At 62.2% G+C, this 13,381-nt stretch overlaps 2 protein-coding genes across 2 annotated transcripts in view; one reads left to right on the top strand and one right to left on the bottom strand.

Annotated features, from left to right (window-relative positions):
• The window catches only part of LMF2 (lipase maturation factor 2), a 7,601-nt gene extending 7,548 nt beyond the window's left edge, over positions 1 to 53 (top strand). The window contains exon 14 of the mRNA XM_014524655.2: positions 9 to 53. Within this exon, the coding sequence (XP_014380141.2) occupies positions 9 to 53 (45 nt within the window). The remainder of the gene's footprint in view (positions 1 to 8) is intronic.
• A 936-nt stretch (positions 54 to 989) lies between these two features.
• On the bottom strand, positions 990 to 9,005 carry MIOX (myo-inositol oxygenase). The gene is made up of 10 exons (XM_006033601.2): positions 8,861 to 9,005; positions 4,522 to 4,602; positions 4,275 to 4,355; positions 3,957 to 4,119; positions 3,809 to 3,876; positions 2,582 to 2,691; positions 2,339 to 2,406; positions 1,920 to 1,969; positions 1,727 to 1,839; positions 990 to 1,383 (listed from the first exon to the last, which is right to left on the bottom strand). Exons 1-10 carry the CDS (start codon positions 8,876 to 8,878, stop codon positions 1,275 to 1,277), a joined length of 861 nt encoding a protein of 286 aa, XP_006033663.2. The 5' UTR covers positions 8,879 to 9,005; the 3' UTR covers positions 990 to 1,274.
• Between the last annotated feature and the right edge of the window lie 4,376 nt (positions 9,006 to 13,381).

Here is a 13,381-nt window from a genome sequence, read left to right as displayed (position 1 = left end):
GGCGAGAGGCCGAGGAGAAGGGCGAGGGCCGTGTCCGCACCACCAAGAAGTAGCCGCCAGCGCACCGACCACCCCCCCAGTCTTCCGGGCATGGACTGACGGCGCCTTGTGTCTGCGCTCGCGACCCCCCAGGTCTCGGCCTCCTCCGGCCGCAGCCGCATGGGTCCTGGCTCTGCTGGGGCCTGAGTGCCTCTGACACCTCCCCTCCCCTTCCCCCAGACACCGGGCCCCATTCGTCCGTCCCTGCTGGGCTGGAGAAAGGCCGTGGTGGGTGCGCTCCCTTCCCCATGGCCTGCCTAGCCCTCCAGGTCTGTGCCTTCAGCTCCAAATCTGGCACCTGCAGGTCTGCCGGGGCCGGCGTGGTGCTCCCAGCAGCCGTGCCGTGGGGCTGACCACTGCCCGCCACGTGCCTGGCAGCTCAGGGTCGTGTTGGGACCCCACCTGCTGTTACGACCCCCCCCCCGGGTGCTCACGGGGCCTTTCTGCCTCTATCCAAACCACTTCGCTTATTCTCCCGTGCCCCCTGCGGGGCTCAGCCCTGGGCAGGAGGGTCCCCGGTCCGGAGCAGTGCTGGGGCCCACGGCCCGCTTTCCCCTCAGCTGCGGCAGGGCCCCGCTGTCACGTTCTTCCAGCTGCTGCCCCCAACAGAGACGTTTCCTACAGTTTTCTAAATAAAGCTTTGACATTCCAGGCCTGGGTTTCTGCCTGTCCCAGCCTGCAGCAGGGCCGCGTGTAGGGGTCCTTGCCCCTGCTCGCATCCCCCGGAGCCCGTGCCCCCCTGGATGCAGGTGCTCGCAGTGGAGGCCGGTGCAGCCCCTCCTGCCAGGGGACGTGGGTCTGGGGCAAGGGGTAGCACTTGCAGCAAGCAGGGCTGAGGGGACAGCAGGCCCTCCTGTGCCAGCATCAGCTAGGGCCCTCCACGCTCCTGCTCTGTACAGGGTCAGGGCCCTCCTACTGTTTTACCCCTGACCAGGGGTGTCGAGCAGGTGACAGGTGAGCGTGCAGCACAGGCTTTATTAGGTTTACACAAGGAAGTGCTCCTCGGGGTCATGGTCGTTTGAGTTGCTCTGCCTTCACACCTGTCTTCATGCAGGTGCAGCCCCTGGCCGGCGACATGGGGTGGGCGGGAAGCTTTGTGCCCGGGAGTGCAGAGAGGACGTCCCGGGGAGGCTTCTTTTCCGAGAGGCTAGCAGGAATCTGCACCCCTCTCCGCTGAGCGGCGCTGCCGTCTCTCCCCCATGCCCAGCCCTGGAAGCTACAGGCCAGGCCCCCCGTCACCAGTACAGCTGCCCAGGGCAGTACTTGTCCACGAGGGACTGGTAGTAGGATCTCAGCTGCTTCACGTCAGGCAGGTCCTCGCCCTTGGTGTACAGGTCGAACTTGCTGCCGGGGAGCAGATGGCAAGGGCCAGGTTAAAGCCAAGACCTCCTCAACTCGCCCCACCTTTCCACCCAGCTCTTGCCAGCCTCTTCCCCCAGCTCTGCGAGCCCAGCAGTGTCCAGGGCGGGGGCCCAGCCCCTGGCTGCCTGGAGAAGGGCCTTCTTGCCCAGACATGGGTCCCTGCACCCTCCAACCCCAAGGCTTTCCAGCCCCGTGTGCAAATCCGTGCACTCCAGCGGCTCCCTGCAGCAGGGACTGCCGCTGGTTTCCAGTGGCTGGGTTGGAAGGAGGGGGGAAGCTCTGGATCAGCTGCATCCCTTGCCACCGCCCCGGCAGGGGCACGCACTTGAACTCCTGCACCCAGGGCAGCATGCGCCGGTCCTCAGGGCTGCACAGGTGCATGTAGTCGCCGCAGGTGTGCCAGGGGTAGAAGGAGTGGAAGCGGATCATGTAGAAGGCCTGCGGGGGCACAACACGGTGACAGGGTCGCCCCAGCCAGGTCTCAGCCCCCCCGCCGCCCCTGCCCTGGCCTCGCGTACCTCTGGGGGGAGGGCGAAGTTGTTGAACCTCATGACCTTGTACATGTACTCTGCGGGCAGAGAGCAGCGGGTCAGCGCCAGGCCCCCTTCCCGCCGCCCCGCTCGGCCTGTGCCCCCGGCTCGCCTCGGAGGCCGGGCACGCGCTGGACACCCTGCTCGTGTCTGGAAGCGTCGGCCCTGGTGCCTGACACCGCAACGGCCCATCGCCGGGAAGCAACAGCACGGCAGCGCCGAGAGGATCAAGCACTCGGCCTCGGGCAGGTCCTGGGGGCTGCTGCTCCCTCCGCCACTGATGGACCCATCGCCCTCGGTCCACTCCCTCCCCTGTCTGTCCCAGGCCGGGAAACGGATGGACACTGCCCCTTCCCAGCATGCACCCCGCCTGTGCATTCCCGCCCCAGGTCCTGGCGTGTCCTCACCGTCATGGCCCCAGGACATGAGCACGTTCTCCAGGCCGCAGTGGGGCCGGTACATCCCGTACTCGGTGCTGAGCAAGGGAGAGGGGTGTCAGAGCAGATCCTGCTAGCCTCCCCACACCCTGCTCAGTGGCCCCCCCCGGGGTCAGGGTGCCCGGCCCCACGGGGAGCTGTGCAGCAGGCCGTCATGCCAGGGTTAGCAGGTGGGGGCAGGGAGGGTCTCGGGGCCGGGGTCAGGGCGCTCACTTGTACAGGGGGTTGCGGGTGTCGGGGTTGTCGTGGAAGGTGGAGTCGCTGAAGACGACCGACTTCTGGACCTTGCAGCCCACGGGGAAGGTGTCACCCACCACGGCCCACTGCAGGGAGAGCACGGATGGGGCTGGAGCAGCCTGCCCGTGCCCCTGAAGCACCCGTCCTTGGCACCCAGGACGATGCTGCTTCCCATTGCTGGAAAACCGTGCAGCCCCGTGCATGCCCTAGTGGGTCCGGCTGCCACGTGGAGCCGAGAGTCCTGCCGGCTCCTTCCTCCAGGGTTGAGCGTGTTAGTGCATCCCCGGCTGCCCTTTCTCCTCTTTAATTTACTGGGGACCTGTCCACAGCGCTTGCACGCCGAGGGCACCACCCTACTGCTGCTGCCAGCTGAGAGCCCCTCATCCTCTGGCCCCGCTGGCTGGGGTGCAGCACTGCCGGGTCGGGGATCCCGGCCCTGCCACTGCCCGTGGCGCACGTGCACTAGTGCCTGAGCGTGACACACGAACAGCTCCGGCTGCGGCGGCCGTGACCTAGATGGAGGGGCTCAGTGCAAGAGCCAGTGGAGCCTGGATCAGAGCCAGGACCATCTTGCAACCCCACAAAGTCCTGGGTCCTCCTGGCCAACCTCCTCCTGGCCCTGGCCCTGGCCCTGGCCAAGCTAGCAGTCTACCTCACTGGGAAGGGGGGTCTGGCTAGGTGACCCCCAGGGACCGTGGGGCAGCTGTCCTACCCCTGGCCCCGGGCAGTTTCCCTGGGCAGTGTCCACTGGTTGGAGGGCCGGCGCGCACTGTCTGGTGGGCTCTCCCCTTTCAGATCCCTTGTTTTGAACCTGTGACCTCCTGTCCCCGTTTGCCTTTGACCTTGCCCCAGGACATCAATACCTGCTTTCTCAGTAGCCTTTTTGAGGGAGGCTTAGAGTCTTTCTTGGTGGGCACTGGTCCACGATCCCTTAACTTAGCAAATAGGCCCGTGTCACGCGGGGGCGGAGAGCGGAGCTGGACGGGAGATGACGGGGTCCGAGCAGGGTCTTCCCTGCTCCTCTCTCCCTTGCAGCCTTTAAGGTCCAGGCCGGTCTGATGCGGAGGCCGTGCCCGGAGGGGCAAGTCGGCGTCCCCCTTCCAGAGCAGGCAGGGGAGCCAGCTCCTGCCTCCGCAGACTGCTCCTCCGTGCCCAGCACGTGCACCCTGCTTGGAGCGGACGTCCCCGGGGCCCACCACTCACCTGCGGCTCGCCGGAGAGGGCGAGGATTTTCCCCAGGTCGTGCAGCAGCCCCACGAGGTGGAACCAGTCTGCAAGGCAAGGGCGGGGACGGCGTCAGGCGGGCGCCCCGGGGAGCAGCAGGGCGCCCCGGGGCTCCCCCCATTCCCACCTTTGTCGGGGTGCACCGTGCGGATGCCCTCGGCTGTCTGGTAGGCATGGTAGGAGTTGGGGAAGTCCACGTCCGGGTCCGACTCGTCCACCAAGTCGTCCAGCAGGTCCAGGGCCTCCATGATGCTCAGGCGGCGATGGGAGCAGGCCCCGTACTCCGCGTGCTGGGGACGGCCTGGCCGTGAGCCCCTGGCTCGAGCACCGGGGCCGGGACTGGGGGGTCACCCCAGCCCCCACCCTAGGGTCAGGGCCCGTCAGAGGTAGGTCGTTCCCGGGCTCTGGGGAGGGGGTGGCCACGCACCAGGGGTGGGGAACGTACCTTCCTGCGGACGAAGTCAACGGTCTGGTGCGTGTGCATGAGCAGGTAAGTGTTGTACACGCGGTCCAGGAGCGTGCCATCCTGCAACGGCACCCAGCCTCAGGGGCACGCCGGGGGCAGGTCGGGAGCATTGCCTGGGGCAAGCGTGGCAGTGCCAGCCTTTGCCAGCAGCAGCCTCCGGTCCCGTCCCTGCCCAGCTGGGGCTGATCCCAGTGCCCGAGCATCGGGGGGGGAGGCAGGAGCTCACCGTGTAGTTCCTGAAGTCTGCCTTCGGCTTGCCCAGCACCGCCCCTGCCTCTGGACGGTACGTCTGCGAGGGGTCTGCGTCCTGCGGGGAGAGGAGCCGTGAGGGGAGGACGGACACGTGGTCTCCCAGCCCCTCCACCCCACCGGCATGGGTCGAGTCAACGGCACGGCCAGCCATGCGTCCGGCTGCGTGCGAGCGTGTTCGGGATGCCTGCCTGCCTATCTGCCCAGCTGCATGTCAGGGCGCCCGCCTATCTGTGCAGCCAGACGGGCGTCTCTCTCTGTCTATCCATCCATCCAGCTGTGTCTGTGACTCGGCACAGACATCTGCATGCCACTCGTGGCGTCCGAGTGTCAAGCGCCGGCCTTGCACGCCTCCCTGACCCGATGCCTGGCTGTCTAGAAGCTCTTCCCAGGCTTCCTTTGTGGCCACAGGGGCAAAGCTATGTTGCGCACAGCTGGCGCTGGTCTTGCCCCCCTCCCGGAGGGGGCACATCTGCACGGTGCCAGCTGCCTGCGTGGAAGCAGCAGGTCGTTCAGGGCAGTGGACCTCTGTTCCCTTTATGGCGTGCGAGTGCAAGTGCGGCGCGGCCTGGAGCTGCCCGTGCTCTCTGGCTGCCCCAGGCAGGTGCTCCAGGGACGTGAGGGGCCCCATCCTGTGCACCCCGCAGGATTGGGCCCCTGGGAGCCCCTGCCTTGCTTTCCCTGCTTGCAGAGACGCCCGCATTGCAGACCCAGCCGCTCTCCCTTCCAGCCTCCGCTGTCTGCCGTGTGACACCGGAGACCGGGCACGACAGACCCGGGTCTGACCCGGTCCAGGGCAGCTCTGCTGGTCTTACGACCTGTTTCTTTGCTGAAGCTGTAGCACGGGGCAGGGAGGAAGACGGCCGATCCCAAGAAACCAAGGAGGGGCCCCAGGTTTGCATTGCAGGCGCTATCAGGGCTCAGGCGACTGCCTCCCGTGTAGCTCTGCTCCCTGCCCTCCCTAATCAGCACCCGGTGACGAGAGCTCACACCTCGGAGGTGGTTGAACAGACACTGCCTTTGTCCCTGGACAGAGTTTGACCCGGATCAGAAATACCCCGGGATGGGCACGTACACACACGGCCCTTGCGATCGGGGTTTAGTGAAGTTCTGCCTTTGATTCCAGGATGCAAGCCCAGGTGCGCTGCGGCATCCCGGGATAAACTAGCTAGCTGTACTTCTTATCCTGGGAACCTTTCTCGGCTTTATCCCAGGACAGCAAACACGGGCGTTCGAATGACTGCACTTTGTCCTGGGATAACATGATGCACCCCGGGATAAATGCATTGTCTGTTTGTAACCTATAAGGTGCAAATATCCCTTGCCCGCAGAGCCTGAAGGGCCACCCCAAAATCTGGGGGCAAGAGCCCCTGAAGAGAGGCCAGATGATGACCAGAGCAGCAGAACTGACCCTCGACAACAGGGAGAATTGGCCAAGCAAATCTCCTGTCCAGGGCCAGGCTCATGTGCTGCTCTCAGCGGGAGGGGAGACCCCAAATACTTCTGGGGAAAAGCCCAGAGCCCCAAACAAGCATGCAGGGTCAGTGCCGGGTTCATCCAAGATGGCACAAGCAGCAACCGCGGTGGTGTTACGCTACCCTGAGCTTGGCAAAGAGAAGGGACCTGCCAAGGGCTGCGTCCTTGTCCAAGAGGCTGGGAGCACTGGCAAGGGGCATCGCGGGCCCGACATGGCATGGATGGCACAGCACAGCAGGCTCAGATGAGTCCATGCAGACCCGGATGGATGGACTTTCCAGCCGGAAGAAACAGGACCTGGGTACTTTGGAGCCGGCCGGGCTCGAGGGCTAGCATGCCGCCTGGCATGCCGGCAGGAAAGCCGAGGGAATGTGCATGAGACAAACTCGCAGCTTGTCCCCAAGACGGGGGCGTTGAACCAGGGGCATGGGGGAAGCACGCATGGGAACAGACCCCTTGGGTTATACCTGCAAGGGGGGGAAGCACCCAGTCATGGCTGAAGGGTGCCAGGTCCTTGATAGCCCCAGGAGGGTGCATGCATGAGGGGTGCAAGGACCAGCACAGCTGGAGCATGTCTTCCAGCAGGCAGGCATGGCTGCACAACTCATGCCCCCAGGAAAGCTCCCTTCCCTTCAGGGCGTGAGGAAGGACTGGGCTGGCTCATGGCTCCATGCATCGCAGGGCAAGGAGAGGACCCAGCGTGTTTGGTACCCAGCCCCTTTCAGGAGCTCCGATGTGGTCCCACCACTGCCAGGCTGGGTTGGGCACTGCGAGGACCCCTGGAAACTGCAGCCATTCTGGATGGCATCAACGGTGCCAAGGTTCATTTCGACCAAGGGGAAAAGCAAAGGAAGCTGGTAGCTGCGTGCTCAGAGCGACTTTGGAGAGATGCTGGATTACACGAGCTAGCCGCCATGGATAGCGCACCCCCGGGAGAGCGGTGGACAGGTGGTCACAGGAAGGACGAGGCCACCCCCAGCAGGGCTGCCCAGCAAAGCCAGGACAAGACAGAGTTTCCTTGGACCTGGGAAGGGAATCCACCAAAGTTAGCGGTGCAAACCAGCCGCCTGAGCAAGCAAAGCCTGCCTGTGCAAAGAGGTCTGACAGCCAGGGCTGCAAAGCTAGATAAAGAGCTTGAGAAACTCAGAGGGTTTGTTAAGGGCTCAGCCTGGAGGCATGGTGACAGGAAGCAGAGCATTTGGTCGCCCACCGGCGCTCTAAGGAAGGTGTTGCAGATGCTTCTGCATCACAGACACAGTCCAAACCTGCACGCCGGGTCTTTAAAACGTCCAAAGATGGGGACCCCACCACCTCTCTGGGTAACCTGTCCCAGTGCTTCACCACCCTCCTCATGAGAAATTTTTTCCTAGTATCTAATCTCAGAAAAGGAAAGTGCACAGGTGCATCCAGACCTCTCCCCTTTATTCCTCTGTTATTTGCACCCTCCCCGTGGACCGTACACGTGTCGCTGCAGATGGGTTCATGGGCTCATTGGATCTGCTTTATCTAAAACAGCGCTGGCCACCTAAAAATGCACGCGTTCCTTTAGGGAGAAGGAAAGGCCCCAGGTCTACAGGTCTTCCTTTAGTGTTAAGGATGCCAGTGAGAATACGTCAGCTAGGTGGAGGCAAGAAATAAACCCTGGCAAAGGGAAGAGAAGGGCAGGAGGGATTTCCAGCTCCACCCAGCACTTCACAGCATGAAAAGGGCATGGGGGAAGTCCACGGCAGGGACCTGCTTTGTGCAATGTGGCGGCGGGAAGCGTGGACCCCAGCCCCAAATGATATGAGCCACAAAGCGCTCATTGCTGAGCCCTCTGCCTGAGTGTCCGTGGGTCCATCCTGCTGGCTCTTTTCGTAGGGCCAGATATCAGCCTGCGGGCAAGGGGGGGTGCACGGACGTTTCGCCCGGCCCCTTGCGCACTCCAACGTGGCTCAAGCCTGGCCGTGGCCTGGGCATGGCCCTTCGTGCCTCCTGATATATGGGCGCAGATAATACAGCTCCTGAATACGCAGGATCCTGTTGGGCAGGCAGGGTCTGTGCCAGCAGGAGAGGGCATGGGGGGCTGCCCAATTGAAGGCTGAGGGGGGCAGGGTGCACCAGGTATCTGCCAGGGGCAGGGGTCTGGGAGCAGGGGAGCAGGCTCTGCAGGGAGGCCGGAGAGGGCAGTGGGATGGGGTCAGTACCGTCCATGGGGGGAAGTGGGGGAGGTTGGTCATTCAATCACACCCCCCTTTGATTCCTGCTCCAAAGTTTAAAACCAGTTGCCTGGTAGGCGCAATCGGAGCCAAGGGAGCCGGTGGATTCCAGGTCTCCTCTATTGTCACCTTGATCCCTGCTAATCTCTTCACCCCACCGGTGTTAACAGGCCGTGATCTCCTTTCTTCTTCCTTTATCCTGGCTGTTTTCTCTGCCTCTGCTCAGCCCCGCAGCCCATCCAATACAGCTGCATTGCTACCTAGGACCCTGCACTGGGCAGCTTTGTCCTTTGGGCATTTGAACCCAGGACAAATCAGAGACCGGGACAGAGAGGGGAGGGGTGGGAGCACAGGTGCACGGAGCTGGCTGAGCATGGGGGAGATGTGGGGAGCCGGGGGTGTCTGAGGGGCAGGGGCAATGCACAGAGGGCAGTGAGGGGTACTTTGGGGCCATGGGGGCATGTCTGACCCGGTCCATGGCAGCTCCTGGGACACTGGAAGCCAGGCAGGCGCGAGCCGCGGGAGCTCATTGCAAGGTACGCTCCCCGCCGGGGCTTGGGGTGACAAGGGACAGGTAGGGCGCAGCGACTCGGGAGCTCTTCCTCTCCCTCGGCCCCGTCCGGCCTGCTTGTCCATACTCACCATGCGAACGACCTCCATCCCAGCTCCTTCCCTGCAGCCCCAGGAGGGAGACTGCGCGTAAGGATGGGAGACGGGCGCCTCTGGGGCTGGGACAGACGCCTCCGGGGGTTTATATGGGGGGGCGACTTATGCAAGGGCTGGGGCTGGTCACAGCCTGTGCCGGCCGGAGCAGCAATGAGTCACCAGTTAACCAGCCCTTGACCAAACTCTCCGGACGCCGAAGTGGCCTCTGGGGGGTCGCAGTTAATGTTTGAGCCCACGGGCCCCTGGCAGAGCGGGGGGAAGAGCATGGGCAGGAAGGGGCCGGGGATGGTTGCTGGGGAGAAAAGCCTGAACGTGTGCCGTGTGTACCCAGGCGGCACCAGCCAGCGGCACATCTGGGGAGCGCCGCCTCGGGCGCGGAGGGGGCACCCAGCGGAGCGCACCGGGGAGGGCTCCTCACGTGGCCGGACCGTTCAGGGCAGGGTGGGAGATCGCAGTGTCCTCGGGTGGTCAAGAAGCATGGAGGGGGCTCCCACCTGCACCCCAACGAGGCTATGGAGGGCAGGGGTCTCGGCTGAGGATGTCCGTGCCATCCGGGAGAGCAGGGATGGAGGTTATCCTTTGTCCCGGAGAGGCACAAGCCTCTGTCTCCAGAGCTGCCCCCCACCTGAGTCCCGGGCCAAGACCAGGGGGTGCAGTCGCATGCACAAATCCCCTATGCAAAGCACTTATGCAGTCCCCCTGACCCTACAGGCCTCCCCCTCCAGCCTAAGTCACTTGGGGTAGCTATCCTTCTCTCCATGCGCTCGTCTAGGCATCTCCCTCGTGGTGCCCAGGCTCTTTCCGGCTAACTCAGGCAGCGACGGGACCGCGCAGCCCCAGCTGCTTCTCCGCACGGGGAGCGTTTGGCTCCTTGCGACTGCAGTTGGGTGGAAAACACGCCTCAGTGGATTTCATTCGTCATCTTATTGTGCTCCTGGCCCAGGGAAAGCAAAAACCGGCCTCCGTCGGTGCCTGGAGGGAGGAGGTGGATGTTGATCTCTCTACAGCGTGGGAAACATTGGTTTGGAAGTGCAAGCGGCTGCCGTGGGGATGCTCAGGCTGGGCCCAGCTGGTTTCTGACCTCAGTGATATATTCTGCTGTACGCAAGAAATCGCAGAGCCGGCGTGGCCGGCGCCGCACCGCGTTTCTGGTGCAACCCGGCCTCAGCAGAGATGGTAGCGATGCCCAGCTGTAATCGCTTGCACTGACATTTCCCAGGCCAGGCGTCTGCGCAGGAATTCATTGATGTGGAGCGCTGCAGCTAAGCAGGTTCAGCCGTCCCTGAGGACAAGATACAGACCCACCGTGCGAGGCGGGACCTCTCCCATCCTTCACCGCGGAGCACCCCCCAGCCCCTGCGTATTGACAGGCCTGCCTGCTCCATCCTGCAAAACAGCTGCGCTTGCTACAGCCTGGGGCTGAGCGAGGATTTCCCTGGGGTCCAGTGGTCTCAGCGCAGCGCCGTTGGGACTCAGGAATACAGAGGGAATGAAGGAAGCAGAGGTGCAGAGGGCGAGGGCTTAGGTTAGACGGCTGTCGCTATGGGGCAATCCACCCTTGACCTAGAGCAAAGCCTTTGCTGCACCAGACCTCAGCTCTGCAGCCGGCCCAGCTCGGCGGTGTTCTGCGGGATGGGGTTTCTGGGCTTTTGTGCAACATTTAAGCTCTTAAAACATCTAGGGAGTTGCATTTAAATAGCCGTGCATTTAAAAAGTCGTGCATTGAGGTTGGAAAATAGATTCTTGACCCAGCTGCAGCACCCTGGGGTGCCTTGAGATCCTTTCAAGGGTGCAGCATGGGGCCATGTGGTGTTAGCGCTGTTAGGGGCGCAGACATGATTCCCGAGCTAACCCCAGAGATGTTAAATAGAAACCAGGAGTGTTGAAACCCACCAGCCCTGCTGTGGTCTGCCTGAGTTGCCTGCAACTGGAGATTTGCTCCAGCAATTTTATGCAGCCAAAAAACCAAGTGAAAACTAAGAGCTAGCCCTTTTCCGAGGGGTGCCGTGAGACTAACAAGTCTCAAAAAGGTGGAAACCCTCTGCCGTGAAGCTACACGTTGCAAAGCAAGGCCGTGCGTTGCCCAGCGCGACCTGCCGTGGCTCTGTCGAATTAGCGATCGTGAAGCATCCAGATGTTACGGTGAAAACACCCTCCGGATATCCAAGATGACGAACAGCATCCAACTCCACGGTGGGGCATGGGCCTGCGTACTCAGCGTGGAGGAGGGCACGAAATAATGGATAAATGCCCATTCACCAGAGAGAGACAAAGAAGGGGATGGAGTCGCTGAAAACTGAATCTTTGTGCCTGGAAACGCTGCTAGGGCAGAGGTTTGCAGACTGCAAGTACTCCACTTTGCACCTCTTCATGGAGCTTGTTAAAGCGTGTTCAATGCAGGGTCTCCTCCTGCTTCATCGCTGCAAAATCACAGCAACTTCCCTGGGCTCATTAAGTGCTCTGGCTAATAGCGGCTGCCTGATGGGGTGGTTTTAGACCGGGCTTTTGATGCTCCCTGCCCTCATCCATGAGGATGAGGCAGAGATGTGCATGCAGAGCTCGGAGAAACGGTGGGAACGTTTCATTCCCAGGGGACCTTGTTCCACAACCCCAGGAAAGCCCTGTCTACTTCATGGAGAGCGTTACCCAGGCCATAGGGACACCGGCTTGGGAGGGGTCTCCTGGCCCCCAGAGCCCAACGCCCTGGTATCGCAGGCCCCCGCCGTGTCACCCCTCGTGTGAGCTGGTCCCGCTGCACCTGAACAGCCAGTCGCTGCATGGAGGGGGTGGCAGCGCAGCAGCCGTTGTCACAGCGGGGGCTGATCTTGCCCCCGCAATGGGCACAGCAGAGGCTGGCGCTGCCCTGGATGCCACGTAGCCGCCCCGGGTGCTGCACCTTGCCAAAAGCAGTGAGGATTTCCCATGTCCGACCTTGCAGCCACACGACATAGTCGCCCCTGGCACAGCCCCATTCCCTCTGCTCAGACTGGTGCAGACGGGGGGGGGTTGCCTTCCTCTGCAGCGGGGGCACGGCCTGACCTGGGCTCTCTGGAGTTGTATTAACAACTTTTACAGCAGCAGGACGTTGGCTGCCGTGGTCCCCTGGCTAGACCTGGCGCAGGTTCAGGTCTTACGTTGTGTTGGGTTGACAGTAGGTCTACCAAGAGGCTAGATGATGGGTTTGCCTGGGCTGGTTTGGACAGGGCTGAGCCTGCCTCAAGCAGGGGTCGGACTAGATGCGATGTCTGGAGCTCCCTGCCAGCCCCCGGCTCTACGATACAGAATGAAGGCAGGGTAGATTTGCACTTTATAGACTAACTAAAGCAGAGATATAGAGAGCACAAGCTTTTGCAGGCTAGAGCTCACGTCCTCGGGTGCTGTGAAAGGATGTGCAGGGATGAGCAGTGCAGAAGGGGAGGCAGATTTGGCCACCAAGGCACAAGGGAAGGGAAGGAGTTGAGATTGTTTTCTAAAAGTTTGCTGCCTGAAAACAGCCGCCCTCCGGTCAGCGCTGAACTGCAGGGAGGTGACAGCGTCTTTCACCGGCGGCGTGTCTCCGTGCACCTGATGTCGGACGGGTGATCACTATTTTGTCACACCGGCGTGGCCCCATCTGTCCGGAGGGGCGCTGGGAGCAGGTGACGGCATCGGTGGAGTTGCATTGCTCAGTCCCGTGGCGATGTGGCCTGCACGGATGCTGGGGCACAGAAGGCATCCGGGTCCGTTGCCTGGGTGAGATGGGTAGTCAGGTGGCCTGTCTCTTAAGACGCGGTTCAAGGGTGAGGGGCTGTCTGTAAGGACAGGACTGTGAGAGAGTCATCCTTCTCCATGCATGACATGTCGAAGGTGTCCGAGCCGGGGGCTGTAGGCGACGGCCAGAGGGATTCAGGTGTCCGTGTCCCGGGGTTGGTACTGGAGCAGGTCGGAGAGAGGTCCAAGTCTGGCTCTGTTGATTCGAGTCGAGAGGCTACCCTTGGAGGATTGAATTGCAATGGCAGCAGTCCCAGGTCCAGAAGCAGAGTCGTGGGGTGGAGACGACCCGTTCTCCTGGACCTCATCCCGCCAGACTCCCGGGGCTCAGCGGGGGTGGTGGTACAGTATTGCCCGTCCCTCTTCCCATTAGCTGTTTTGCCTCCGATGCCCCCGTTCCACATCGCCATCCCTCCTGCAGCTCAGGGATCCACATAGTTCTTCCATCCCCGGTTTCCTGGTAGCCTGGACCTCTCCCGCTGCGCAGCTTTGTTCTCCTGGCAGTAATGCAGCTGAAGAAGCCTTTGCTATTTGTCTTCACTTGCTATTTGACTTGTTTTACTAAGCTGTTTGTTTTTGCTATTTCTCTAAGGTCCAGCGCTGCTCGGCTCGGGCAGTTTTCACCCTATCCCTCCACTTTCTGCCCTTCACGAAGCAGCTTCCTTTGCTGGCGACTTCCACGTAGACTTGCCCCGAAGCTCCTTCGGGACGTGGTCATTCCTCTGGGCTAGGTCTGAGTCCTGGCTC

This window comes from Alligator sinensis, unplaced genomic scaffold, assembly GCF_000455745.1.
Source record: "Alligator sinensis unplaced genomic scaffold, ASM45574v1 scaffold1083_1, whole genome shotgun sequence".
Taxonomy (NCBI): domain Eukaryota; kingdom Metazoa; phylum Chordata; order Crocodylia; family Alligatoridae; genus Alligator; species Alligator sinensis.
This window is presented reverse-complemented; position numbering and strand designations above follow the sequence as displayed.

Coding starts and splice junctions, on each gene's coding strand:
- MIOX (XM_006033601.2), bottom strand. Junction 3,877..3,956: donor CACGGTGCACCCCGACAAAG/GTGGGAATGGGG, acceptor CTTGCCTTGCAG/ACTGGTTCCACCTCGTGGGG. Junction 2,407..2,581: donor ACCCGCAACCCCCTGTACAA/GTGAGCGCCCTG, acceptor TCCCTTGCTCAG/CACCGAGTACGGGATGTACC.